The 23,871-nt window shown below is 51.9% G+C and overlaps 9 protein-coding genes across 9 annotated transcripts; 3 read left to right on the top strand and 6 right to left on the bottom strand.

Moving 5' to 3' along the window:
• Nucleotides 1-132: 132 nt before the first annotated feature.
• Nucleotides 133-1,218, bottom strand: J4E84_005371 (uncharacterized protein; the record flags this gene model as incomplete). Its single annotated transcript, XM_049387968.1, has 1 exon — nucleotides 133-1,218. The coding sequence occupies one exon, from the start codon at nucleotides 1,216-1,218 to the stop codon at nucleotides 133-135; it is 1,086 nt and encodes a 361-aa protein (XP_049244208.1).
• Nucleotides 1,219-6,067: 4,849 nt separating this feature from the next.
• Nucleotides 6,068-10,075, top strand: J4E84_005372 (uncharacterized protein; the record flags this gene model as incomplete). The annotated part of the gene is made up of 8 exons (XM_049387969.1): nucleotides 6,068-6,591; nucleotides 6,646-6,661; nucleotides 6,719-6,944; nucleotides 6,990-7,362; nucleotides 7,582-8,050; nucleotides 8,104-9,254; nucleotides 9,316-9,999; nucleotides 10,060-10,075. The coding sequence occupies 8 exons, from the start codon at nucleotides 6,068-6,070 to the stop codon at nucleotides 10,073-10,075; spliced, it is 3,459 nt and encodes a 1,152-aa protein (XP_049244209.1).
• Nucleotides 10,076-10,355: 280 nt separating this feature from the next.
• J4E84_005373 (uncharacterized protein) lies at nucleotides 10,356-11,620 on the bottom strand (the record flags this gene model as incomplete). Its single annotated transcript, XM_049387970.1, has 2 exons — nucleotides 10,356-11,395; nucleotides 11,452-11,620. 2 exons carry the CDS (start codon nucleotides 11,618-11,620, stop codon nucleotides 10,356-10,358), a joined length of 1,209 nt encoding a protein of 402 aa, XP_049244210.1.
• Nucleotides 11,621-12,038: 418 nt separating this feature from the next.
• On the top strand, nucleotides 12,039-14,388 carry J4E84_005374 (uncharacterized protein; the record flags this gene model as incomplete). Its single annotated transcript, XM_049387971.1, has 2 exons — nucleotides 12,039-13,784; nucleotides 13,834-14,388. 2 exons carry the CDS (start codon nucleotides 12,039-12,041, stop codon nucleotides 14,386-14,388), a joined length of 2,301 nt encoding a protein of 766 aa, XP_049244211.1.
• A 1,221-nt stretch (nucleotides 14,389-15,609) lies between these two features.
• Nucleotides 15,610-17,133, bottom strand: J4E84_005375 (uncharacterized protein; the record flags this gene model as incomplete). Its single annotated transcript, XM_049387972.1, has 2 exons — nucleotides 15,610-16,667; nucleotides 16,716-17,133. The coding sequence occupies 2 exons, from the start codon at nucleotides 17,131-17,133 to the stop codon at nucleotides 15,610-15,612; spliced, it is 1,476 nt and encodes a 491-aa protein (XP_049244212.1).
• A 1,519-nt stretch (nucleotides 17,134-18,652) lies between these two features.
• On the top strand, nucleotides 18,653-20,884 carry J4E84_005376 (uncharacterized protein; the record flags this gene model as incomplete). Its single annotated transcript, XM_049387973.1, has 1 exon — nucleotides 18,653-20,884. One exon carries the CDS (start codon nucleotides 18,653-18,655, stop codon nucleotides 20,882-20,884), a length of 2,232 nt encoding a protein of 743 aa, XP_049244213.1.
• Nucleotides 20,885-21,059: 175 nt separating this feature from the next.
• On the bottom strand, nucleotides 21,060-21,548 carry J4E84_005377 (uncharacterized protein; the record flags this gene model as incomplete). The annotated part of the gene is made up of 1 exon (XM_049387974.1): nucleotides 21,060-21,548. One exon carries the CDS (start codon nucleotides 21,546-21,548, stop codon nucleotides 21,060-21,062), a length of 489 nt encoding a protein of 162 aa, XP_049244214.1.
• A 446-nt stretch (nucleotides 21,549-21,994) lies between these two features.
• On the bottom strand, nucleotides 21,995-22,416 carry J4E84_005378 (uncharacterized protein; the record flags this gene model as incomplete). Its single annotated transcript, XM_049387975.1, has 2 exons — nucleotides 21,995-22,384; nucleotides 22,408-22,416. The coding sequence occupies 2 exons, from the start codon at nucleotides 22,414-22,416 to the stop codon at nucleotides 21,995-21,997; spliced, it is 399 nt and encodes a 132-aa protein (XP_049244215.1).
• A 221-nt stretch (nucleotides 22,417-22,637) lies between these two features.
• Nucleotides 22,638-23,543, bottom strand: J4E84_005379 (uncharacterized protein; the record flags this gene model as incomplete). The annotated part of the gene is made up of 2 exons (XM_049387976.1): nucleotides 22,638-23,448; nucleotides 23,500-23,543. 2 exons carry the CDS (start codon nucleotides 23,541-23,543, stop codon nucleotides 22,638-22,640), a joined length of 855 nt encoding a protein of 284 aa, XP_049244216.1.
• Between the last annotated feature and the right edge of the window lie 328 nt (nucleotides 23,544-23,871).

A 23,871-nucleotide genomic window follows, 5' to 3' on the forward strand; every position in this document is an offset into this window, starting at 1 on the left:
GGGCCATTGAGATTTCCTACTTATCCAACTAAGAACGGCATATCTCAAGGTTTGAGAATGTGAGAATTTGCTCTTATATCTGTTAAAGATGCAATTGCCATGCCAGTCGATATTTTCCACTGTCTGAATGTCTCAGAAACTATCCAAATGCACGCCCACTCCCTTCTGCGCGGCCAACTCCATCAAAGCCTTGCCAATCGCGATATCCATAATACCCACGCCGACACTCTTATACACAACAAACCCCTGTTCAAGCCACTTCTGCACGTCGTCATCTTTCCTGAGCCCATCCACCTTCCCCACCTCAAGCATCTGCTCTGGCTTCAATCCCGCTGCTACTAGCTCACCAGCCTCGTCCATACATCCTTTGATGCTATCAACAGTGATCAACTCTTGGTAGACCTGAGAGGCAAAAGAACCGGAAGGGTTGCTGAGATTCTTAAGTAGCTCTGGATCAATCTCTTGCATGTCTAGACGGTAAGACCCGATTGCAGCGATATACCGAGACTTAGCAAGGCCAGCGTCCGATGTAAGGTACGAAGCCGGGAACAGCGGAGATGTGCTGGGTGTTGTGCAGAACATGACATCTGCTTCTGTGACCAATTTTTCCAGCCCGTCTTTCTTGTCGTCGAAAAGCTCCATCTTTATATGTTCGCCAACTTTGGATTGTGCCAGTGAATCAAGGAGTTCCTTCGCTCTTGCACTTGATCTGTTTACAACAGTAATCTTCCGGATATCATCTCCTTTCAGGAGGACAGCAAGGCGAATATGCCACTCAGCCTGCTTACCAGCTCCAAATACCACGATGTTCTTGGTGTTCTTCCGGTACCGATACAGCAGCATACTCCCCAACGCTGTTCTGAACGCCGTCAATTCTGCCCCATTTAACACGCCTAGTGCCTGTCCTAGCTCATCGCATATCGTAAGTACACTTCTGAGTGCAGGCTTAGGCTTCTCTCCTGGTGGTGGGGCTTGAGATGGTGCGACACCGACTATCTTCACACCGATAGATGATGGTGTTGTTGCTGGCATGAAGAGGCTGACTTGGCCATTTGGTCGCGCGACATGCGCGCGATGTGGTTGGTAGGGAACTTCATCGTTACATGAGTATTCCGTAAGGGCTTGATTGAGTGCTGATGCGAGGTTCTGGACGTCCGATGGAGAGATGTTGTCGAGGAGAGTTTGGATGTCGGCGTCGGAGAGGACGGTGAAAGTCATGCTGGTTGAGAGAAGGGCCGAATTCGATTGTCCGGGAACTTGGTGAGCTGCGTTCGATGAACTTTATGCTGATCGTGCGACGGATTCTTTCCTTGTCTTCCTTTCTGCGTCCTATCTCGGTGTCACTTGCTGTTGCCTAGTGTTGAAGTTGCCGTTACATGCGGAGATGCTTGCCTGCGGGTACTGTCGGGCCACTGCCCCACTTCATCCTTGGGCAAAGGGCAAAGGACAACAAAACAACGAGATAAATCGTACGTATCGAAATATCTCTTGCATGGAAAGGCCAAGCCGTCGTGCTGACTGACATTAGGCAAATGGCAAGCTGCGCACAATTCCCTTCTTCCCCAGCACGGTACACCATAGCTTATCCTGATCGTCATTGACTTGAAGACCGGGCCTTGTCAGCCAAAGGTCAATCCGCGAGACAAGAAGTTCCTGTCGGTCGGTGGCTCTGGTTTAGGCCACACATGGTTACGTGGAGTTATGGGTGAAATCGGATCGAGAGTGTCGCGCCTCGTCAAATCTCCTTCCAGGTCGTAGCGGGGCTTGATCTCGCCCAGGCTGCGGAACACGTCCCCGCAGCTCTTTCGTCGCAAGTTGCCCAATCTATGGGTGCTAGCTGACTCTGATAGAGTTTTTCGAAGCACTGGAATGCCGCGTTGGACCTCTGGAGTCTCTTGCTCTTGGACCACCAACATGTCCTCTTTGATCAAGTCGAGGAACTCCCTGAACTCAACGGTACAGCGTCGATGCTCTCTCAATTCATCCATAACCTGGAGCAGTTTAGTGATAAGCAATGTTCCATCTTAGTACCCATCGTAGTTTAGTGGGTTTAGTATGGAAAGTCAATTCAATAGACTGACCTCGATGACTGCAGACTTGACTTTGGCTCTTTTCACTCCTGCCTCGAAGTATATAGAAAAGAACGTGTCACTAGGTATGTCTGCCATAAAGGGATCGCTCGCCAGACGCCTTTCGCCAAATCGTTCAACCAGTTTACGCCCCCCAAGATACCACGTAATGAACTGCAGGTATACACATCCAAGAGCCCATACATCACATGCACTGGTGAGAACGCCGTCGAGCTCCATCTCAGGCGAGCGATATGTTTCTGAATTCGGCATGCGTCCAGTCCGCCTCGTGTCCCAAGAATTCTCCGTGCTAAAACGAGCAACTCCGAAATCGGTGATCTTGAGAATACCATGGCCGCCTGGAGTCACGTCGTCTGGATACCAGAGAATGTTTTCCGGCTTGAGATCTCCATGACGACCGAATAAATTTCTCATCACCCGGGTTGGGCTCGTATTCTCAACTGACCCAAATTGTTGCTGCCTCCCGACCGCCTTCCGCACCGGTGGGTCTGAGCCGTAATTCAAGATGGCGCCAGAGAGAGTGGCGTACCGATGCACACTGTTCAGTCCAGCGGCAAGGCCAAGGCATTGGTCTATAACCCATGTACCCATCTCCTCGACCTCGGGCGTACGCTGCCTCCAAAAGTCGAACAAATCGAGCTCTGCCCATGGGAAGATGAGATGATAAACCCCATCGTGTTCATAAGTAGCTAATAGAGTGACAAGGTGATCGTGAGCGTGTTTACTATCGCTTAGCTTGGTGAGAATGGTGGCTTCTCGTCTGAAATCCTTTTTGTCGCTTGATCTCAAGGCTTTGATGGCGTAAATATTGCCATTACCCTGATGCGGACACTGTCAGCGTTCCTCACACCTTACAGCTGGAAAAAACATTATAACGTACCTTCATCTTGTCTAGACGATCATGTTCGGGATGAATTTCGGTCTCAAAAACTCTACTAGATCCTCCTCGTTTTGGAACCTCGGTGCAGGTTAAGAATGGCAGGATTGTTTCAGAGTCGAGATCAACATGAGGGATGGCAGCACCATCGGCGCCGATAAAAATCGGCACAAGAACACTCCATTGGTGCTCTAGAAATTCTTCGGCGTAGTCCTGCCTCTTGAACGAAATAGGACCAGCTTTTGAGTCGTGTCTGCTTATCAGCGAATAAGAGCCGTCCAGTCTGTCGGAATGTGGATCTCTCTCAAGCGGAAGGTGTTTGTCGCAGACACCAGATTTGATAAAAAGTCTGATCTTCGATGGCTGCTTCATAAGGTAGAGGACCGTGAGGATCTTAACGTACGGCGTGCCATCGTCAATGCTCAAGCGCTGTTTCCCTATTCTTCCGAATTTCGAATAGTTCGAGTTCGAGAGCTCTCGCTGCACTACCGCGCTCGTAACGATCTTCTCAATCTCAACCTCTGGTAGGAAATACCTTCGAAGATACGATCGACGTCTAGCTTCCCTAAGTCTATTCGGAATCTGTGATGTAGAACTATCGCTTGGTAAACGCGTCTGTGCCCACCGTCGCACAAACAAAACTGGGTTGACTGCATGTTTTCGGATGTCGAAGGCATCCGATCTCTTCGGCACAATGATGTCGGTCAGCCTTTTCTTAAAGGTCGTGATCTCCGTTTGTAATGGTACTGGAGGCGAAGCTGTACTATCCAGTTCCTTAATAGCTTTGAGATCTGTCCGGGTAGCACGACCCGCCTCGGATGGTGTGTTTATCTCGCACGCAAACAGAGGCTCGCTAAGTGGCCGCGGTCTTCGCTGTAGATCTTTCTTGCGTCGTTAGCTAGAAGCCGATGAATCATTGTGTTCAATATGCACCTCGTCGTCCGGTCTGATTGTTCAAACTGCTCGACGTGAAAGCCCACCCGCTGCTGCGTGTGGATGAGTCCACCTCTACATGATCATTTAGTGGCTCAGATCGGTCACCGTGAGGCGAGCTCAGCCCCGGCTGATGGTGCGGGATTACCGATGAGCTTGCGACAAAGGCCATCGTATGTTTGGGTTCATGGCAGTACCAGTCGGCTTGGAACGTGTGCCTGAGGTATCATGCTTCCTGCAGTCTTGTGGGCTCGATGTAGCCAGTGTGCTCAATGTCTAAACCTTGAAGGTCTGCTGGGCGGTACGTACTTCCACTGAATGTGGGGTCCGAGCATGCAGAATGGTGGAATCCCTGCTAGAGGCGTAGGCTACTGGACAAGGTAGGCAGGTGTGACAGTCTATTGCTCTCAACGCGTGCCGTTTATCGCAACCCCATCGCTTAGAGCTGGCGTGCCCAGAGTAACATCCGGCTTGGCCAACAATGTAAACATCGCCCAGAGGAGGTCCAAGTGGTTTGATCCCATCGACCAAGTGCTGGAGGAATCGACCAGCATCGAGAAGTATAAGTCATCGAGACGCTGCTCCTTGTCAAAAGAACGATGTATGAGGCGGCCTTAGCAAATGAATTGTGTCATCTCGTATCGCGTGATGCAAATGGATAATGGCACTGCATGAGGCAGGCAAAACATCCTCGACGCCCCCAACATGCATTCATCACATACCCATAGTTGTTGTGTCGGCTAGGAGCATGATTGGTTGTCCAGCATACGCTGTGGCTGAAAGATCCTTGACTGCTGTGGTAGACTCAGCCCACCGAGCGTCAAGGACTTCGAGTATAACAGCGACAGAGACACGGCGTTGTCCCCCAGTATCCTTACGAAGATTCCAGTATCAGCATTGCGGATAATCATGGTCGATCTGATCAAGAAGTTCGAAAGTCCCTTCCGGAAGCCATCGTCCAAGCAACGAAAACCGTCCGACCCGAGCGCGCCGAATCTGGATATCAAAACTGTAACTCAATCGGTTGACGCCGCTGAGATTGATCCGGAAAAGTTGATGAAAAAGCTAAAACAAAGGTTCCCGTCTGGCTTCAAGGTTCATGTGCGAAAGACCGGGAAGATAGGAAGTAGAGGCTCACTAACTTGGGACTGCAGATGATGCACAATACTTATATCATCGAGGCCACTGAGGAGCTTTCACTGGTATGCTGGTACCTCTTGATGATGCTCGCTGTGTTGTCTGACTTCATCGCATAGGACGATATAGAGGAGTGCCGGTAGGGGTATAAGGTTTGGAGACAGCGCTAGATGGTCCGTTTGGCTGTTCTGCCTGCAGCGAGGGGGCCGCATCGTGCGTCGCAATTCTGATCATTACCGAATCGATCGATATGCTGCTGTAAACTCGTGTGATGGAACCTTGAAAGGTTGCAGAAATGGGCGCGTCTATCAGGGGAAGGTACGCGCCTAGCGAAGTGGGGCTATCTTGCAAAAGCAAACGTCATTACGCGACAGCGAACGCGACGCGCCCCCAGCCTCGTGATAAACATGAATCTGCGTCTTTGGACGAAGTTTTGCTTCACAATGCATTTATCTATCAACATGCTCAACTGTAAATCTTTACGACACCTCATCCGCTTCCGAACTCAATGCGATAACACTGAGAAGCTCGAGATTACCCCGGACGACAAGGCTGGCCCCCACACTGCCTTTCCCGATCCCAGAGCAGGCTGTGCCGTAAGAGGAACGGCAATGCATCTCGGCTGGTGGTCTGGATACAACCTTGGAAAGGTACGGCACGATGATACCCACACACATCCCGGCCGCCTTGCGCTACGCTTTGACCGTCTGTTCTGCGCGCTGGTTTGTCGATGGCCCCTTGACCTTTGAGCAGCTGAGAAAAACGCCTCGCTGCCTGTTGCGATGGTGTGGCGAACTTATGTACAGCTGCTGTACCCCATGCCTAAGCCTGATAAGATCTTGGTCAGCCGGTATTGGCTCAGTCGCCCCAACGCATGTCTGCGCTTTAATAAAGCCTCGTTTGAGCGTGCCATCATACCTTACGTGCATATTGACAGCAGGTCCCGAGGAGCTTCGAAATTTCATCAAAACTCTGACCATAGAGCCAAACATCTGGAGAAAGGGTTTGCTTTCCGCGATCGACGCGAATCATGGCAGACTGCAACGAGAATGCGGCATGTCAAGAACATTCAAGACCCAAGGACTGCGCAGACGACACAGATAGTGATGACGAACCAAGCTTCCAAGAAAAGCTCAAAAATCTGCTGTCATCTCACGCAATCAAAAGCGCGTTCGAGAAAACACCTATCAAGTTCGTCCCCGAAGGCATCATCCACGAGCTGATTACGGAAGACCAAATCAAGGCCGCCTTGGATATACAAGCAGCAACGGTTGAAGAAGACGAACTGGTGGGATTCACACGTATGCGCGCGAAAAAGATATTTGCTATCGCAATCCACGTACAGCCAAACAAGATAGTCGCAATCATGAAATGGTGGAAGAAGAATAATATGGACGATGGCGATCTGCCGATCACCTTTCGGCCTGGATGGAAGAGGCAGTGGCTTTCGGAATTTTGCGAAATGCAATGGATGTTCCTCGCTCCTGTCTTCTCGACAACTCAATACAACCGCAATCTCGATGACGCCCACATCTTACCTTTCATTTCCAAAAGGTCAGATTCTGGTAGAGGATCTTTCGGCGTGGTGTCACAGTATGTGATACATAGGAAGCATCTGGATCCGGTCAGTATGCGGGTAGCTTTTTGAACATTTGTGGCAGCGATCGCTGAATCGAAGCAGCCGTTCCTGGATCATAGTTCGTTCGCAGTCAAGGAGATTCAGCCTTCCGATAACGCGCAGGAAGTTGCAGAACATTGGGAAAGAGAGGTCAAAGCCCTCCGAACCATGAATGAGTTGAACCAAGATCACATTGTTCGTTTCGTTACAGCTTTTCGACGCCGTAGAGAGCACGGCGACCCAGATCACTACCTGATATTTGAATGGGCTGATGGCGGAAACCTCCGCAGTATGTGGAAGAGGGAGCATTCCCCAATATTGACGGCAGCATTAGTCAAAGATGCTATGTTCCAGATACTGGGACTTGCCAGAGCACTCGCGGCTGCGCACGACCTCGACAAGACCGGCGCATCATACCGCCATGGAGACATCAAGCCGGAAAACATTTTGTGTTTTAGTAACGGCCGCACGATTGGTACTCTCAAAATTGGCGACTGGGGTGAAGCGAAAGAGCACGGACAGGTGACAGACATGCGTCCCAGCAAAACCACAGCAAAATATGGCACTCGTGTCTATGAGGCCCCTGAGGTCGAAACGGGCGTCAGAGCTAAGTACCTGGGTCAGTCAACAAAGCGCCGCTCTCGACTATACGATGTCTGGGCGATGGGATGCATCACTCTCGAATTCACCATATGGCTGTTGAAAGGGTATGAGGGACTTACTCAATTTCGTCATGATCTTGGGGAAGGGAGCTTTTACGAAATAACAATCGAGAACGGAAAGAAAGTAGCTCATGTGCATGGAACTGTCATGCTTTGGATGAATACATTGGCGGGAGACCCCAGATGTCAGGCCGGAAGTACAGCAATAGGGGATCTTTTGGAACTTGTGAGAACATCACTACTGGTTGTTAAGCTTCCACGAAGGCTCGGTTCGAATCTTTCAGAACTCCCAGAACGACCTCGTACCGACTCGGTCGTCTCGGAGGCAAGGCTTGAAGCAAGTGTTACTCCCGCGAACAACACACCCTTTGACCTTGAGGATATCCCAGATGTAGCAACAGCTGTAGGAATTCCTTCTTTCAGCGTCACTCCTGCTGAAGCGGAGCCTGAAAGAATCCCCATACAGCCTGAACCCGAAGCGCAAGGTCACTCACGATGCCTCGCAGCCGAATTCTGCTCGCGAATGGAATACATTGTCGCAGAAGATCCGGATGAAGATGAAGGCTATTGGTTTACATGTTGGGTACAGCCTGCAGAACTCCGCTCTACGGCAGATCTTATACTACCGCCCTCTCCCACCACAGAAGTCTACTCTGGTGAGGTCTTCCAAAAACCAAGCTGGGAAACCAATCGACCTACCGTTGGCGGGTTGATGGCACCCTCCCAGAAGAGGGTAAGTTGACATCACCGATCGTCAGTATCACTAACGACTAACTCATGATGTAGATAGACTACGCGCCTCCAGAACTCGATGAAGATGACTGGAAGTACCAGTCTGGCAATGATCTTGCATCAAGTTTGTTCGACTCACTCAGGGAAAGCAAATCCCTGGGGTCGTCCAACAATATCTCTCAATCTCGACTCTGCTCAGATTGCATCTGCCTCCAAGAGGAGTTGTTCACACCAGGATTTTCTAAGTCGTACGACGTGCACACCCTTCGAATGAGCGCCGAAAGAAAGCACTGTGACTTGTGCGTCCTGCTCTGGCAGACTGCTATCCGAGACGGTGGCGTGAAGTTTGCGAGCATCAAGCTTGAGCGGACTGGTTCGTTTCTCCGGATGAAAAGCAATGGCCTTCCTGTACTGTCCATCGTCCATTATCCGGAGGAGCTCTCTAGGGTTACCAGCGATGGCCAGGTTGGATTTGTTCAGCTCCCAGAAGCAGGTAGCACCACTCACCTTGAGGTGCTCCAGCACTGGCTCCACGATTGCAACGGCCATCACGGATGTTCCCCAGCTCAGCATACAGCAAATAGCACAAAGATCCGGCTACCGACGCGGTTAATCGATGTTGGCACAGATGAGGATGACACAATTCGACTGTGGGAGACCGAACCATCGGATGTGGGCGAGTGGATTGCTCTATCGCATAAATGGGGATCTCGACATCTTTCTACCACACCTGAAACCCTTCAAGACCACCTAAACGGTATCAAAATCGGCATCCTCCCAGCCACATTTAAGGATGCGGTAATCGTAACCCGCGCACTTGGACGTCGTTATCTTTGGATAGACTCACTTTGCGTGATACAGGGTCCACAAGGCGACTTCATGACCGAGGCCAAGCGTATGGAAGCAGTTTATAGCGGCGCCTACTGTGTTATCGCGGCTAGTTGCGCTACTGACCACTATGACGGCTTCTTGAAGCCTCGCACTCGACGAGAGTATGTTGGTCTGGGTGGTCAAGGCAATGGTCAACACCCTTTCTACATCTGCCAGAACATCGACAATTTCAAGGACCATGTGCTTGGTGGTGAGTTGCACAGTCGTGGCTGGGTCTTACAGGAGCACGCTCTCGCCCGTCGAACGCTTTTCTTCACGGAGCATCAAAGTTACTTCGAGTGCGGTAACGGCGTGCGCTGCGAGACGTCAACAAAGTTAGATAAGTAATTTGCACCCACCGCTGTCAAGTTACTCAGGTCGACTGACACACTCCAGCCCACTCGCTGCCTTCCTTGGCGACCCAGATTTCCCACGTATGGTTTCCAATGCTTCCCCTGGCGAGAAGATCTTGCGCTTTCAAGGGCTGTACCGTAAATTCTCGCGCCTAGGTCTATCAAAAGCATACGACCGACCTACTGCAATCGACGGTCTTCAGCAACGTCTTCTTCGCACGATGCGAGTCAGTGGTGGGTTCGGAATCTTTGACGAAGGAACTAAACTGGGTCTACTCCGACGAAGCCTGCTGTGGTGCCGGGGCGTCGATACAGACAGCTTGTCTCGTATCCACTTCCCAACGGAGAGTGTCGTCGCCACGGTTCCATCATGGTCATGGATGGCATACACTGGCGGGATCGACTACCTGCAGCCTGACTTCGACAACTTTGAGTGGGAGGAGTTACAATCGCCTTGGTCATCCAAGGGTCCAACCAATGTCTCAAGCACGGATTTCCACACAGCAAATATAGCCCTCCACGCTACAGCGCGAGAATACGATTCCCTCAAGGCAGGGCTGCAAGGAGAAGGTGACCTAATATTTGACACGCCAAACGGGTCCACTGCACCACAGAGGTATTGCGTAGTCCTAGGAAAGGCAAAAGGCAGCATGTCGCCGGCGACTCAACAACACTACGTCCTGATCATTGCTGCAACCGCACAGAGAGACCGTAACGGGGACAAAGTGTACGAGCGCGTAGGGACAGGGTATTTGTCGGGAAGATGTATATCGTCCGGTGGGTTCAGGGTGAAGATCCATTAGTTGTAGTCAACCTGTCGTATAATCTCCGCGAAGTTCAAACCGATGCTGGGTTCGAGAGAAAAAATGTGATCATTCGTTGCGTCTATTGGTATATTTGCTATTTCTTCACGTAAATGCGTCATATCGAGATGGAAATCGTACATACTCAGGCGCCAAATAACTCCGCAACAGCTAAAACTCTCGTAAGGTGAGTGTGTACAATCACATCACTCACTTCCAAGACTACTGTACGCAGCACATAGCTGTAGGCAATACGCGGCAGCGTTACCCAGACTAGAGCTCAGTCCATGCCAACGTATTTGAACCATAATGGCCGACAATCCTCCCGGTTCAGCCACTTCTCGCCGTCTGTAAACTGACCAGTGACGCAACCGGAACACTTTGGACTGTTCGGGCAGTTGAAAAAGGGTATGTGTTGGTATCCGATGTCTCGGAACCAGTGTATCTTGCTCTTGTCTTCGAAGAGTCCCAGTGCGACGCTGTGTACTGGAGCGTCGCCCCAACGTTCGTAGAAGAAGCCTCCAGCGCGATCGAGATGGTCGAAATAGTCGCGGTACTTTTTGCTCCTCCAAAAGCTCAGGTCGCCGATCTCGAAATTGGACCAGAAGTGGCACGTTGAGTAGCCATGAGCTTTCTTGTTGTTCTCAGGCCGGCGCTGGTCGTCTTCCAGCCACTCGCGCGCATTGTTTGGATGTACGTATCCCGGATTGTCTTGGATGAACTTCTTCGTTTCTGGCCACAGCGTCGCAACGCTGTCGGCGTTATCGTAGATGTTGACGTTGAAGCCGTACGTCTTGTTGTGGTCTTGCATCCAAGCAAAGACATCGTAATCGACATCGCAGAAGAAGTGGACGTTTGGTTCCACCCGCCAGTAGTATTGGATGTCCTTGAGCGCAGGGTGCTCGCTGAACATGCCGCTGTTCCACCGACACATCTGGTGATAAGACTTCTTGCCCATGTACTGTACATCCAGCGACGTGAGCAGGGACACAGACTCCTCGTACAAGTCCATGTTTATCCACGACGGAATGTCCCAGTGTTCGGCAGGGACCAGTTCGTATCGTACTTCGGCGTTGGTAGCTGCTCGCGTGGCCTTTTTGAACTCTTCGGTAAAGGGCTTATCGTTGAAGAAGGTCCAGGGGTAGTTGAACTTGTGGTTCCACGTACGCTCAAGGTCGCGCATGCTTTGCAGCATGTCGTGGAGCTCTTCATTGCGGACTAGACTGAGGATCGTGGCGTTGATGCGCGCGCTCGCGGGATTGTTTGGGGCGTAGTTGTCTCCGTCGACTCGTCGCAGCGGCTCGGGAGGTTCGCCGGAGGCTGATCACATGATTAGCATCTATAATAGATTCATACCATATCCCAGGCTGCCTTACGATCCAATTGGGGGTCGTGGTCCCAGTCGCCGAATTTGTTGGTCGGAACTTTGCTCGGAATCTCGACGGGTTTCTCGGAACCAGGGGCCTTGAGGATTTGCACAAACAGATAGACGAAGATGCAGAAAGTGGCGCCAGCCAAGTAGCGCATGCCCTTGGGAAGCGCCATGATAAAGAGCAGTTGCAGTTGCGGTGGCCGAGGGTTGGGACACAGTCCCGCCTCAGAAAAGTCGCAGGAGCGCTCAACCTCGAGTTTCACAGCCGGCGGTGACGCGGTGCGTGATCACGCTAGCCTGCATCGGGCATGATGTCTCTGTCAAGTGGAGCCGAATCAACCGCCGCAAGTCACCACAACGATATCACTACTACCGGGATCTTATTTCCTCTGGCGTCATCGCGCGACGGCAAATGAAGGACGCGTTACTATGGCCCAAAACGCGAAAATCTCCGGACTTACGGACGAGTTGATACAGTCCATACTGAGACACGATCCAGCAGCCAACAAACAGGCCTACAGAAACGCCAGAGAGATTGCATCGCGCAATCTTCGAGGGCACCAGTATGCAAGAACAAATCAATTCGACGTTATGGCGAGCTTTGCCGGCCTGGATGAGAAGTTCCGCATCAAGAACCGCGATGACCTCGCTGATGCGCTCCAAACACGGCTTCAAAAGTTGGAGGCGTACACGAACAAGTTCAAGCCAGAGTTCCTATCTCTGTTACTCCAGCTCGCCGATCGGCCTCTTGAGAACACCCAGGTCGAAGCCTTAGAGCTGCTTAGACCCCCTAGCCCTCCGCCGCCACTGACTTGGGCGGAGATCCTTGAAGACGACCCCTACAGCGATGAGGATATCTGGAAGGACATCGACTATGCCGTGGACTCTTCGGGCGACGAGAAAACGCTCAAAAAGCGCAGGAAGGCTCCAAGCACACCACCGACCAATTTCGACGCAGATGATACTTTCGATCCCGAAGCCTGTATCTCATCTACAGAGGAGAATCTTGTTACCAAGCTGGAAGACGCGCAATTTTGGACCTCGGGCGCGGATCGCAGTAGCACTGGCGTGAACATAACAGAGCTGCAGGCTGTGCGAGAAACGCTATTCATGCTTGGTGGGCTGAAGACGAGCTTGTACCGGATCGAAAAGGACAGCATTATCCCCAATGAGACACATACTGTTGACAACAATCAATCAACCGCTATCACACATCTCCTTTCTCAATTCGCCGACAGTGGAACACGTATAGAGGCGATAAGACGCTGGACGCTGCAACAACGAGCCAAGAAGCCACCGTCATCACCTCTTGTCCAGACCTTCGAGGCCGTTGTACGGAAGCGACTACTTGACTTCGACCACTCCTTATCCGCGATGCAGCAGAGATATCTCATTCCTGATACGCCACTTCCCGTCAGTTTGTTGCCGTTGCACGGCGATGTGCGGGCACTATGTCACCCTATCTTACGTCTGGCGCCGATTGTCGATGGTCTGAGTCGATCAACGGCAACTCAAGATCCGTCGATACCTGTAAATCCCTTTTACCACCTGGAAGCATTGTACGAGCAGACTACTCTAGCGCAGATGACGCTGGAAGACGAAATCTTTGCATACACGTCGAAGATATTCTTTGAGTGCTTACAGACATATCTGAAGCCAATCCGACGGTGGATGGAAACCGGCGAGCTTGGTCCCGACGAGGAGAACTTCTTTGTCATCTCGAGCGACGCACTGAGTGAAGCCGCATCCCTTTGGCATGACCGCTTCATGCTCCGCCGTAATTCTGAGGAACACATGCAGTTGCCTGCGTTTCTACAGCCAGCGGTCAAGAAGATATTCAATACAGGCAAAAGCGTTATTTTCTTGAAAGAACTGGGCATTTACGATACAGGTTTACATTCCTCACTGGCAGAGCCGCGCCTCGACCATGAAACAGTCTGCGATACGTCGAATGACGTACCCCTCTCGCCTTTCCCAGAACTGTTCCAGACGGCCTTCGAGACATGGATACGTAGCAAGTACTCAGTCGCCTCAAACGTTCTTCGTCAACACATTTTCGAGACTGATGGCCTGATGCGTGTATTACATACATTCGAAACACTTTACTTAGGCAGGAACGGTGCCGTGTTCGAGGACTTTGCCACTGCAATATTTGAGCGCATGGATGCCGGCAGACGAGGTTGGAACGATCGATACGTCCTCACAGAGCTTGCACGCGGCGTTTTCGGCACGATTCTGTCTGGCCCAGACACAGAGAAACTTGTCGTTCGTTCTATGAAAACGAAGGCGCAGAGAAGCTCAGTCAAGGGTCTAGCTGCCGTTTCCGTGGATTATGCAGTATGTATTATAAGAGCGCTCTTTTGTATCCAGCTAACGATCTTTTTAGGTGCCCTGGTCGATTCAGAACATCATCCAACGCTCGTCCATACCCATCTACCAAGAGATCTGTACATTTCTGATGCAGATATACCGAGTCAAATACCAACTGCAACGCGCGCGCATTCGCGCATCCAGAAAGAATCGTCAACCGATGTTCTACCGACTCCTGCAACGCTTGAATTGGTTCGCCGATGTCCTCCGTTCTTATGTCACCGAGACTGCCGTCTTCCTGACCATACGAGACATGAATTCGGCAATGGAAAAGGCCGATGATATCGACGAGATGTCGCAGATTCACATCAAGTGTATGGAAATATTGCACCAGCGAGCGCTCTTGTCGAAGGAAGTGAAGCCAATCCAAAAAGCGATTATCGAACTACTGGATCTTGGTGTGTTACTTTCGCAGGCTGAGGGTAAGAGCCATGAGCATGTAGATCAGGAGTTCGAAAGACTTCTTCCTTTCGTAGTAGCGGGTCTGCGAAGCACGGCGAGGGTTGGGGAACCCATGTGGGAGCAACTAGCAGATCGACTGGAGGTATTCTCAGATGTCTCCAAGCCCTAGTTCCAGTGTGCTTTATTGTAGCCCTGTAGACAGTTCAGAAACTGCAGCGCTGCATCTTCTCCCAAGCACCCATATGGAAATGTGCATGTGCACTATCTGTACTTCTCATACACAATATGTTGACGTCGTCCATGGGCGCTCTTCTTTCTCTCCTCCGCTCAATGCTCTCGTTGGTGGTCATCGACTGCGCGCAGCGGAAACCCAACAAGCCAGAAATACCACCTGCTTTCGGAGAGGAGAGTGATTGGATGGATTCAGTGATCTTTTTGAGCCTCGGATGTTTCGATCTCGTCACTACTTGACGAAGGCTCTCTCTGCTGTTCCCTTTTTCGCGGTATATCGTCCGGATGGGGATTACCCTCGTGGTGCCCGTCGCCTCGTGCTCGGCTCCACAATAGCATGAAGAAGAGAAAACCGAGGAGCACAGCGATAATCGTAGGTGCTGCGGGATGGCGCATCCTTGTTGTAGGTATCGCCTTTGCTTGTTTGCGGATGCCGTGGTAAAATGCCAGACGGTCTATGGGGTAATCACGTTTCGCGTCTCGGGATCACCCAGTAGTGCCGTCCGAATCTCGAATTTGGCTTTCCACGCTCTTGCTGGGTAGCTCGGAAGTAAACTCGTCTCACAGTCTCTATCCCGGAAAGACCCTCAACAACCGCCTCATGCGCATGCACCCCGGATGACGGTCTGACTGATCAAATTTCGTGTGTATCTTCGCACTGAAACCTAATATCTTCGTGTCGATGGGAAACCGCAGCCACCCTGGATTCCAAATGTTGAGATCGCGTGGTGCACTTGACATGCTCGCGTCACGGGCACTGCGCGCCGCGCTTACATAATACCGCCGCCCTGTCTTCATGAGCTTAAGCGAAAGGGTCAATGCTTAAGGGGTAACGGCTGATCGGGGTGGCTGGGGTTCGAGGACAGCTCAACTGCACCATCTCTTACCGCGATCGACGCCTCCAGCAAAGCTGCCCGATCAGGAAGGTACTAAGCGTAAAACCACGCAGTTCCCGGGATGTTGCCCTGTCCTCGCTTGAGTCCGAGGACAGCCGACCCATGCCCGAGGACAGCCGAGCTACTCTCTGGCTACTAGCGAGGGTCAGCTCAACTTTACCGTCTGTAGTTTCTATTGTTGGAGAACATCACAGGCATCTGCAAAGCATCTCTGTGAACTCAACAAAGTTTGAGTTCGATCGCGCTATCTGTCGCAAGCTTTCTCAGCGCTTACGCTCCGACTCCTCATCATCTCTAGGTACCCATTCCGTTCCATTAGCATTTAACAGCTCCGTGACCTTGTCCATGTCTACACCCAACGCGGCAGCCACGTATTTGGGCAAGTCCGTGTTGTCCCAACCACCCGCCATATCCAGAACAAGCCTGTCCCCCATCTCACCAGCAGCATAGCCGTACAGGGTGGTGTCGACACCAGTGTGACCGCCAGTCGACCATTCGAGTCCAGCGCGCGCATTCAGAAGGTCGGCGAGCTCCTGCCCAAATTCATCGCCAGCTGCCAGAAGCGTCTCAATTTCGGCATCGGAGACGTCCGTTAGACCATAGGAAGGAATGATCTCGCTAGACAGATATGCGGCACGGTCGGTACCGTTGTAGTCGCTCCAGAGCTCACTCAAGTATTCGATAGAGTGTATACTGGGTTGAAGTAGCGATGGGTCGTACTGAGAAGGTATGGTTATGCCGCCGGTTTCGTGGTCTGCCACAGCGAGGAAGGCGGTGTCAGGGTGCGAATCGATCCACTTCATGACCATGTTTACGACACTGTTGAATTCGAAGACTTCGTGAAGATGGGCGACTGAGTCGTGCGCGTGCGAGGAGTGATCAATCCGCGAAGCTTCGATCATCATGATGTAGCCCTTCTCGTTAGATGCACTGGCCCGCGAAAGCGAATTGAGAGCAGCTTGAGTCATCTCAGACAGCGATGGCTCGCGGACTTCCGCGGCTTGTTGTTGGCGGTCGACCTCATAGCTGAGATCTCCATCCTTGAACAGGCCAACGTAAGGAAGCTTGATGTCACCTAGACCAAGCTCAAGGGCGTCAAAGCTCGCGCGATCGCGGGCGGTATAGTAGCCTTTTGACTCGGCGTATGCGAATAGGTCAATGTCATCAGTGCGGCATGAGTCAGACTCGTTCTGAGGCTGGAAGTAGCAGCGACCGCCACCAAGCATCAGGTCAACGCTGATACCTAGGGGGTGGCTGTAGCCAATTTGTTGCTCTGCGAGCTTATCAAGAGCGTCACGGCTCAAAGCATGAGAGAAGTAAGCTAAGTATCGTCAGCGAATATTTGAGGCACCAAGAAAGCACTTCCTACCCGCAGGAGTTGCGTGACTGATGGGTGAAGTCACTACTAGGCCAGTGAGATAGCCTGCTAGCTTCGCAGCTTCCATTACTGATCCAACCGGTGTGCCATCGGGCATTACACCGATAGCTCCATTATCGGTCTTGTGTCCCGTGGCAAGAGCAGTTCCAGCGGCGCCAGAATCTGTCACGAGATTGTTGGCAGAGTGGGTTCGAGTGTTGCCGATGACAGTAACATCGATAGGCAGAGCATTGATTCGGGGAGCACGAGTGGTCGAGTTTCCATTGACCATGGACAGGTATGTACGAAGCAGTGTCTGGGAGACAGGACCCATGCCATCGGGAACGATGAATATGAAGTTCTTCGGTTCGATTGCTGCGAGTGTGGCTTGTCCCAAAGAGAGGGCAGTCAAGATTGTGGAGGTACGCATGGTGGGCGACAGGCAGATGATGGCGCCGCAACAGGGCGATGGAAAAAGATGGTGAGGATGAGTTCAAAACTTGACCTACAGTACAGCAGTCGAAGCTGATGCAGTTTATATACTGCTAGATTAACGGATCATACATCCCACGACCCTGTGGGTACTCACATTAGGCCCTGAGTGTCTGCACATGCCTGTTCGCCAAATCTTGGACTCCGATGACTTGGGTCCGAACAGATCCCAATTGAACGATAGCTAAAGATTGACCAAGTTCTACTATATCTAGCAGAGTGTCCATGTGTTTTCGACTGCTCTTCGCCGAGTTCTTGTCAAGTCCCAACCCATCTTACGACACTGCGATACCTTCAACACACACTTTGCAAATGTTGCGATAGATACCACCGCCCATGTTGAGAAATTTGATGTCAAGAATGCTATTTTGAACCTCAACCACTTACAGCAATTTCCGCAATCACGTTCTGCACCTCCATGTACTGATATGCGCAGGCCCAGCCTTGGTATGTCTCTTCAAATGTGCGACGCTCTTTTGCCAAGGTTCTTGGGGACTTGGTGGGCGGCATGGCGGCCGGCGAACACCACAAGCGTGCTTCCTTCCGTATCCCACGTGTTGCTGTTAAGGGCGAGGGACATCGCGTTCCGGGACAGACGGATGATTCCTTCCCCCCTCAAAGAATTTGCCTTCATACAATATCTTCTTGGTGTGTCGAACCGCGTCTTGTACTCCATTCGCCATGCTTCCTGCTCATGGCTGATGAGGTTGTTTGCCCGTGCCGATTCAACCTATTCTTTATCCGATCCACGAGCGACCGGAAACAGCGCCATACGAACTAGCCCGCATACCTCCGCTCCTAATGTCGTATCCGTTCAAAAGTCCGCTTCGGGAGTGGCGCCAGAAAAACTCCGTTCATAGTAGTTCCAGCAATGCGCATCGAGACAGCAGTACCAGCACACGTATGGAGATTCAGAGATTCAGAGGGCAAATCCCCTATGCAGATGAGGAAGAGTGGTCTTGCAGTCGTTTATGAGTCCGGTAGTCTTCACCCCGAATTGCCATCAAAGCAGACCGACGCCGGTGGTTCGTGCGTCATTAGCGCCATACCCCGCAAACTATTTCCCACATAGGACCTCGGGAGGGGCGTCATCGACTTCTACTTTCTCATGTGCCTGATAATCCACGCTTTTCATGCTCCACGACTCAAGCAGATATGGAGAATAGTCCGGGGATCGTCAAGGTTTAGCCATTTGACACGACTAGGGTCCCCGGAAGTCGCTGAAAGAAGGTTTTGTCCGTCAACGCGTATTCGTGGAGTTTCTCGTACGCAAGACTAGGATACCAAGAGTCTAGGAGATGAGTTTATGAAGTATCGCTTCCGGTGGGTGGTTATGGCTCCAAAGTATGAGTTAAGTATAGCTCCCGGCTTACAGTCGCAGTATATGTTCAAGGTATGTATTCCCATAGAATCCGTAGGTCATCTGTATCTCTTTCGTTACTTCCTCTTATTTCATCATGCGGTCCTACCACCTCCCACTCTATGCGTGGGGTCTGTGGTCGACAGTCTCTGCCCAAGCCACCTCCAAAGCGCAGGCCGAATCAGCACTAGAAAGCCTCGCGATCACGAACATTGACGATGTTCGTGGGAATCTTCATCTACCAAGCGTCTCCGAGAACCAGAACGTCACGTGGATGAGCAACAAACCTTCCGTAATATCAGCAGACGGCGTGGTTCAGCGACAAAGTGCCGACACTGTAGTCGATCTCACAGCGATTATCGACAGCGATGGAACGACCTCGAATCGCACCTTCAGTGCCAACGTACGCCAAGCGGTCAAACTCGATGCCTTTGAAGGTTACGCCTTTGCGTATTTTACGGGCAATTCGTTGGCGGGCGAGAAGATCTATCTCGCAGCCAGCGAAGGCAATAACGCTTTAGCTTGGAGAGAACTCAATAACGGCGAGCCTGTCCTCGCATCCACTGAAGGCACGAAGGGTTTACGTGACCCCTTCGTCATACGCTCTCCAGAGGGCGATAGATTCTTCCTGCTCGCTACCGACTTGTCAATTGGATCTGGTACTTCCTGGGGAGATGCAGTTCGCAAAGGGAGCTTGTATCTGGAGATCTGGGAGTCAAGCGATCTCAAGACATGGTCTCAGCAACGGCACGTTAAGGTCTCCCCTCCCACTGCTGGAAACACATGGGCGCCCGAGGCGTATTACGATACGGATCTTGGATCGTATGTAGTCTTTTGGGCGTCCTCTCTCTACGCTGAGAGCGACACGGACCGCACAGGAGCGACATACCACCGCATGCTCTACGTGACTACTCGAGACTTCGTCACGTTCAGCGAGCCCGAGATCTGGCAAGACGCGGGCATGTCACGAATCGATACTACTGTCATACAAGAAGCGGATACATTCCACCGTTTCACAAAAGACGAAGGAGGCACAGGCACAAACTGCTCCGACATTATCCAAGAGCGTTCTGACTCGCTCCTTGCTCCTGTACAGTCCTGGACTCAAGTTGCCACATGCATTGGTCGCAACGCCGGCACTAGCAGCGTCGAGGGACCGACAGTGTTCAAATCCAATCCAGGCGATGTCAATGGCGAGAAGTACTACCTCTTTGTGGATGAGTACGGTGGACGTGGATACATTCCGCTAGAGACGGCAGACATCTCTAACCCTGACTGGAAGGTTTCCAGTTCATACAAATTGCCGACTAGCCCACGTCACGGCACCGTGGTTCCAGTAACGGCAAAAGAACTTGCTGGTTTGACTGCGGAGTCAAAGCGTTCCGTTCTTGCTCAGACAGCAGGCAGCCCTGTCCTTCCCGGTTTATACGCAGACCCCAACATCGCGGTATTTGGTGATAACTACTACATCTACGCGACAACGGATGGCTTCCCTGGCTGGGGCGGTAATGTCTTCTACGTCTGGAAGTCACCTGACCTAGTCTCATGGACCCGATCAGCCGAACCTTTCTTGACCCTCAATGGTACCAGCGGTAACGTACCTTGGGCCAACGGAAATGCCTGGGCCCCGACAATCATCGAGAAGGACAGTAAGTATTACTTCTACTTCAGCGGAAACAACCCGGAGTACGACCGCAAGACTATCGGCGTGGCTGTTGCAGACGCGCCTGAAGGACCGTTTACAGCACAGGCGGAAGCTATGATCCTTAACGAAGGCAATGTTACCACTGGCCAAGCCATTGATCCAGACGTGTTCGAAGACCCGACTACTGGCAAATACTACATCTTCTGGGGCAACGGAGGCTCAGACATCACACCCGCGCTTTACGCTGAGCTCAGCGATGACATGCTCTCGCTGAAGGCTGACACAACGCGTTCCATTGGCGGTCTTCCTGACTTCCGCGAGGGCATCTTCATGAACTACCGAAAGGGCCTCTTTCACCTCACATACTCTATCGATGACACTGGTTCAGAGAACTACCGTGTGGGGTACGCGACATCTACGAGCGTTCATGGCCCGTGGACATACCACGGTCTTATACTGCAGAAGGATTCCTCAAAGGGCATCCTCGCTACTGGGCACAGTTCCATCATCAACGTCCCGAACACCGACGATTGGTATATCTGCTACCACCGATTTGCCATCCCGAACGGAAACGGAACGAACAGAGAAGTCACCATCGATAGACTGTATTTTGATGATCAAGGCTTAATGAAGCCCGTTGTGCCTACTTTAGAAAGTGTACCGGCGCAGCCGATCTCTGCATAGATATGGAGTGCTTAGAATAAACTGATATAACAATAAATTGAATCATTATACATGAAGCCTTCAATAACGACAGTGTGACTCGCGAACAATAGCAAGCCCTGACAATTTCACTCCGATTCGCCATGCCAATGGTACTCAAACCTGTTGCATCATCTCACTTCTCCATTGCCCATACTCAGAACCCCAGGCCCCTCCTCCTACCGAAGCCCCTAGACAGACTCCTACTACTCTCCAAGCCCAAGCCCAAGCCAACTCCACCCAAGATCTTCATTCCCTTCTTGCGACCGATGAGCAACTCCTCCAGTATCAAGCTCACTTCTTCCATCTGCTCTTTGAACTCCTCCATTGCCTTTCCCAGGCACACACCTTCCTCCCACATATCGCTGAGGTGGGCTTCGCTCAGGTCATCGGGCTTGATCGTTTCAAGCGGCTTGACGACGGCGGTGAGATGAGTGAGGTTGGCGGAGACGATAGCTGCGCGGCGGTTCAGAGCGCTGACGCGAGAGGGGAGGTCGATTGGAGTGTGGATGGCAGTGGGTATAGAGAGGTCTTCGTAGGAGGGGACGGGGGTGAGTTCGGATTGATAGAGGTAGCCATGGTCCCAGGAGTAATTCTGTTGGCGGCGTCGGAGGTGGCGCGGGGTAGAGTGTGGTGAACCAAACATTTTGTAATGATGGTTGCTCCGAACCTTTGCGATAGAAGAACGTATAGGATAGGGTTGAAATGTGGAGAGAAGGAACGGATGATCAAGCTAGAAATCGATATCCCGTGCGACAGGAGGTATTTGATATACTCGCTCCCTGTCGCTATCATGAGAGAGATGGGGCCAAATCGATGGTATCGGGACGCTGCATAGCCGATGTTTGGGCTTGCTCGACCGCAATGATTGCTATACGTTGGCTCAGCAATGCCATATCTATGATTTCTGGAGTACTTACCCGGGCTAGATGACGCGCTGAGGAAGTTTGGATACGACGATCAAGCTTAGAGGTAGGTATCGCAGCAATCACGGATCTACGGCGAATTGCTAGAAACAATGGAGTTCAGCTGCTTACACGCGCCTACCCATGAAAACCGATCGAGCAAACCTCCGCATCTGTTCATTGCATGCTACCTGGCTGAAGCGGCTTCCTGCCGCGGGTACACCAACTTGATCATCACACAAGCAACATTGAGCTTCTCGAGCCAAACCTTGAACTGCTCTTCCACCTCAGCACTTTCATCAAGGAGCCCATCTATTGCATCTGCCATCTCCTGGCCTCTTGTGTCGCCGATCGTGCTGTTGGCTATTTCGTTGAGCGTGTTGATCTTTGTCCGTATTGAGTTCAAGGTATCGCCTAAGGCTAGAGAAGGCTCGAAAATGGACGGGAAATTTTCGCGAATGGCGAGCCGGATGGCTTCATGGGGTACTTTAGGAGTAGATGTGGCGTTGGAGGTCATGGCGACAATAACGAGCTTAGCTTGGAATCTTTGTGCTTTGTCCCGACAGATGCAGGTGGGCTGGGAAGTCGTGATATATGTACTATTGCCATGGAATCCAGTGCCAGCCAACCCCGTGAAGTCAGGCGAAGAGGTCATGGGTAGATTGTCATCGTGTTCGAGTGGCTCCGGCCCCGTAGGCTCACGCATTGGTATCGACGTAGATATCGCTGATAATCATATTATTCCGACATGCGTGATGTCTGTGTACATTGACGTCTCTTTCATGACAGCTTCCTTCGTCTTCGTTGCACTTCTCTCATTCTGCTTGACTCTACGCAGCCCTCGGTCTCTCCCACGCCTGGCCGTCGCTCATCTCAATGCCACCCGCCATGCTCGTTTGTCCCAGCTTCTCCGCATTCCACCCCTCCTCAGGCGGTATCGGGCTTCTGATCTCCTTCTCCCGACCCAGGCCCTCCACACCAGGCGGCCCGTCGCCCCAAATCAAGTATTGCGCTGCAAGTCCCAAGTCGCAGCATGCCTGGAAGATACCACAAGCCTTGAAAGCCCAAGGTACCTCACCGCTGCTACTGGCAAAGAAAAACCACATCTTGAACGTATCACCGATGACCCAGTTTACGATGACACTAGGCCTGAATCCTTTGCACCCGCGTCTCTGGTAGTTAGCCAGGAGCTGGGGAATGGGAAGCGTAGCCTCGATTGTCAACGCAACCATGCCCAGCAGATCGGTGTACGGCACAAACACGCTCGTGGATGACATGAGCAGATGCAGCACCAACAGCACCCCAGTAAAGTATGTGATGAATGTCCAATACGGCCTTGGCGCCCTCCACTGCCAGAAATCGTACGGTCGGTTCGAAACATCCTTGTGTTGGAAAGGGAGATGCGAGGGCGGCGGTCGGTTCGTGAGCGCGACGTGGAGGAGGAGCAGGTGGACGCAGATCATGAGCAGGGCTTGGACGAGCAGCGAGGTGCTGAAGTGGGCACCGAACCAGTAGTAGACCTTCAGGATGCTGGCGACGAGCATGATGAGCGGAATGTCGAGGGAGAAGCCGGCGGAGCTGCGGGCTCGGTGCATGCTGTAGATCTGGTCGCCATAGCTGGTGATCGGACTCGTCGCGATACTGGGTGCTGTCTGTTAGAGACGGAGAGGCTAAGGAGGTGTGGAGTCGTACAAGACGGGTGCAATGTTCTTCACAATGGCGCTGATGAAGAACATGTTGGTGGTCGTGTGCTTGGCCCGGCGGTTCGTCTCGGAACGTCGGAAGGCTGCCCTGAGACTCCTTTTGCAACGCTGGAATGTCCGACGACTGTGGAAGGAACGCACACGCAACCACGGAACCGTTTTGGCGCACTACTTCGGGGTGTGAGGCTCGAACGAAACACCACCCGCGGACAAAAAGGGAGGAGGCGCAATCTCCCGCAGATCAGATCTGGCTTGCATTAGTGGCCGCTGTAGGGCTGATAAGCAGCTTAGCGCCTGCCGTCATGGCTGTTACCCCAAATACCCTCACAGATTCATGCTTCCATTCGATTTCAAGAGTGAC

This window comes from Alternaria hordeiaustralica (assembly GCF_023758085.1).
Source record: "Alternaria hordeiaustralica strain BMP 2776 chromosome Unknown scaffold_9, whole genome shotgun sequence".
NCBI lineage: Eukaryota > Fungi > Ascomycota > Dothideomycetes > Pleosporales > Pleosporaceae > Alternaria > Alternaria hordeiaustralica.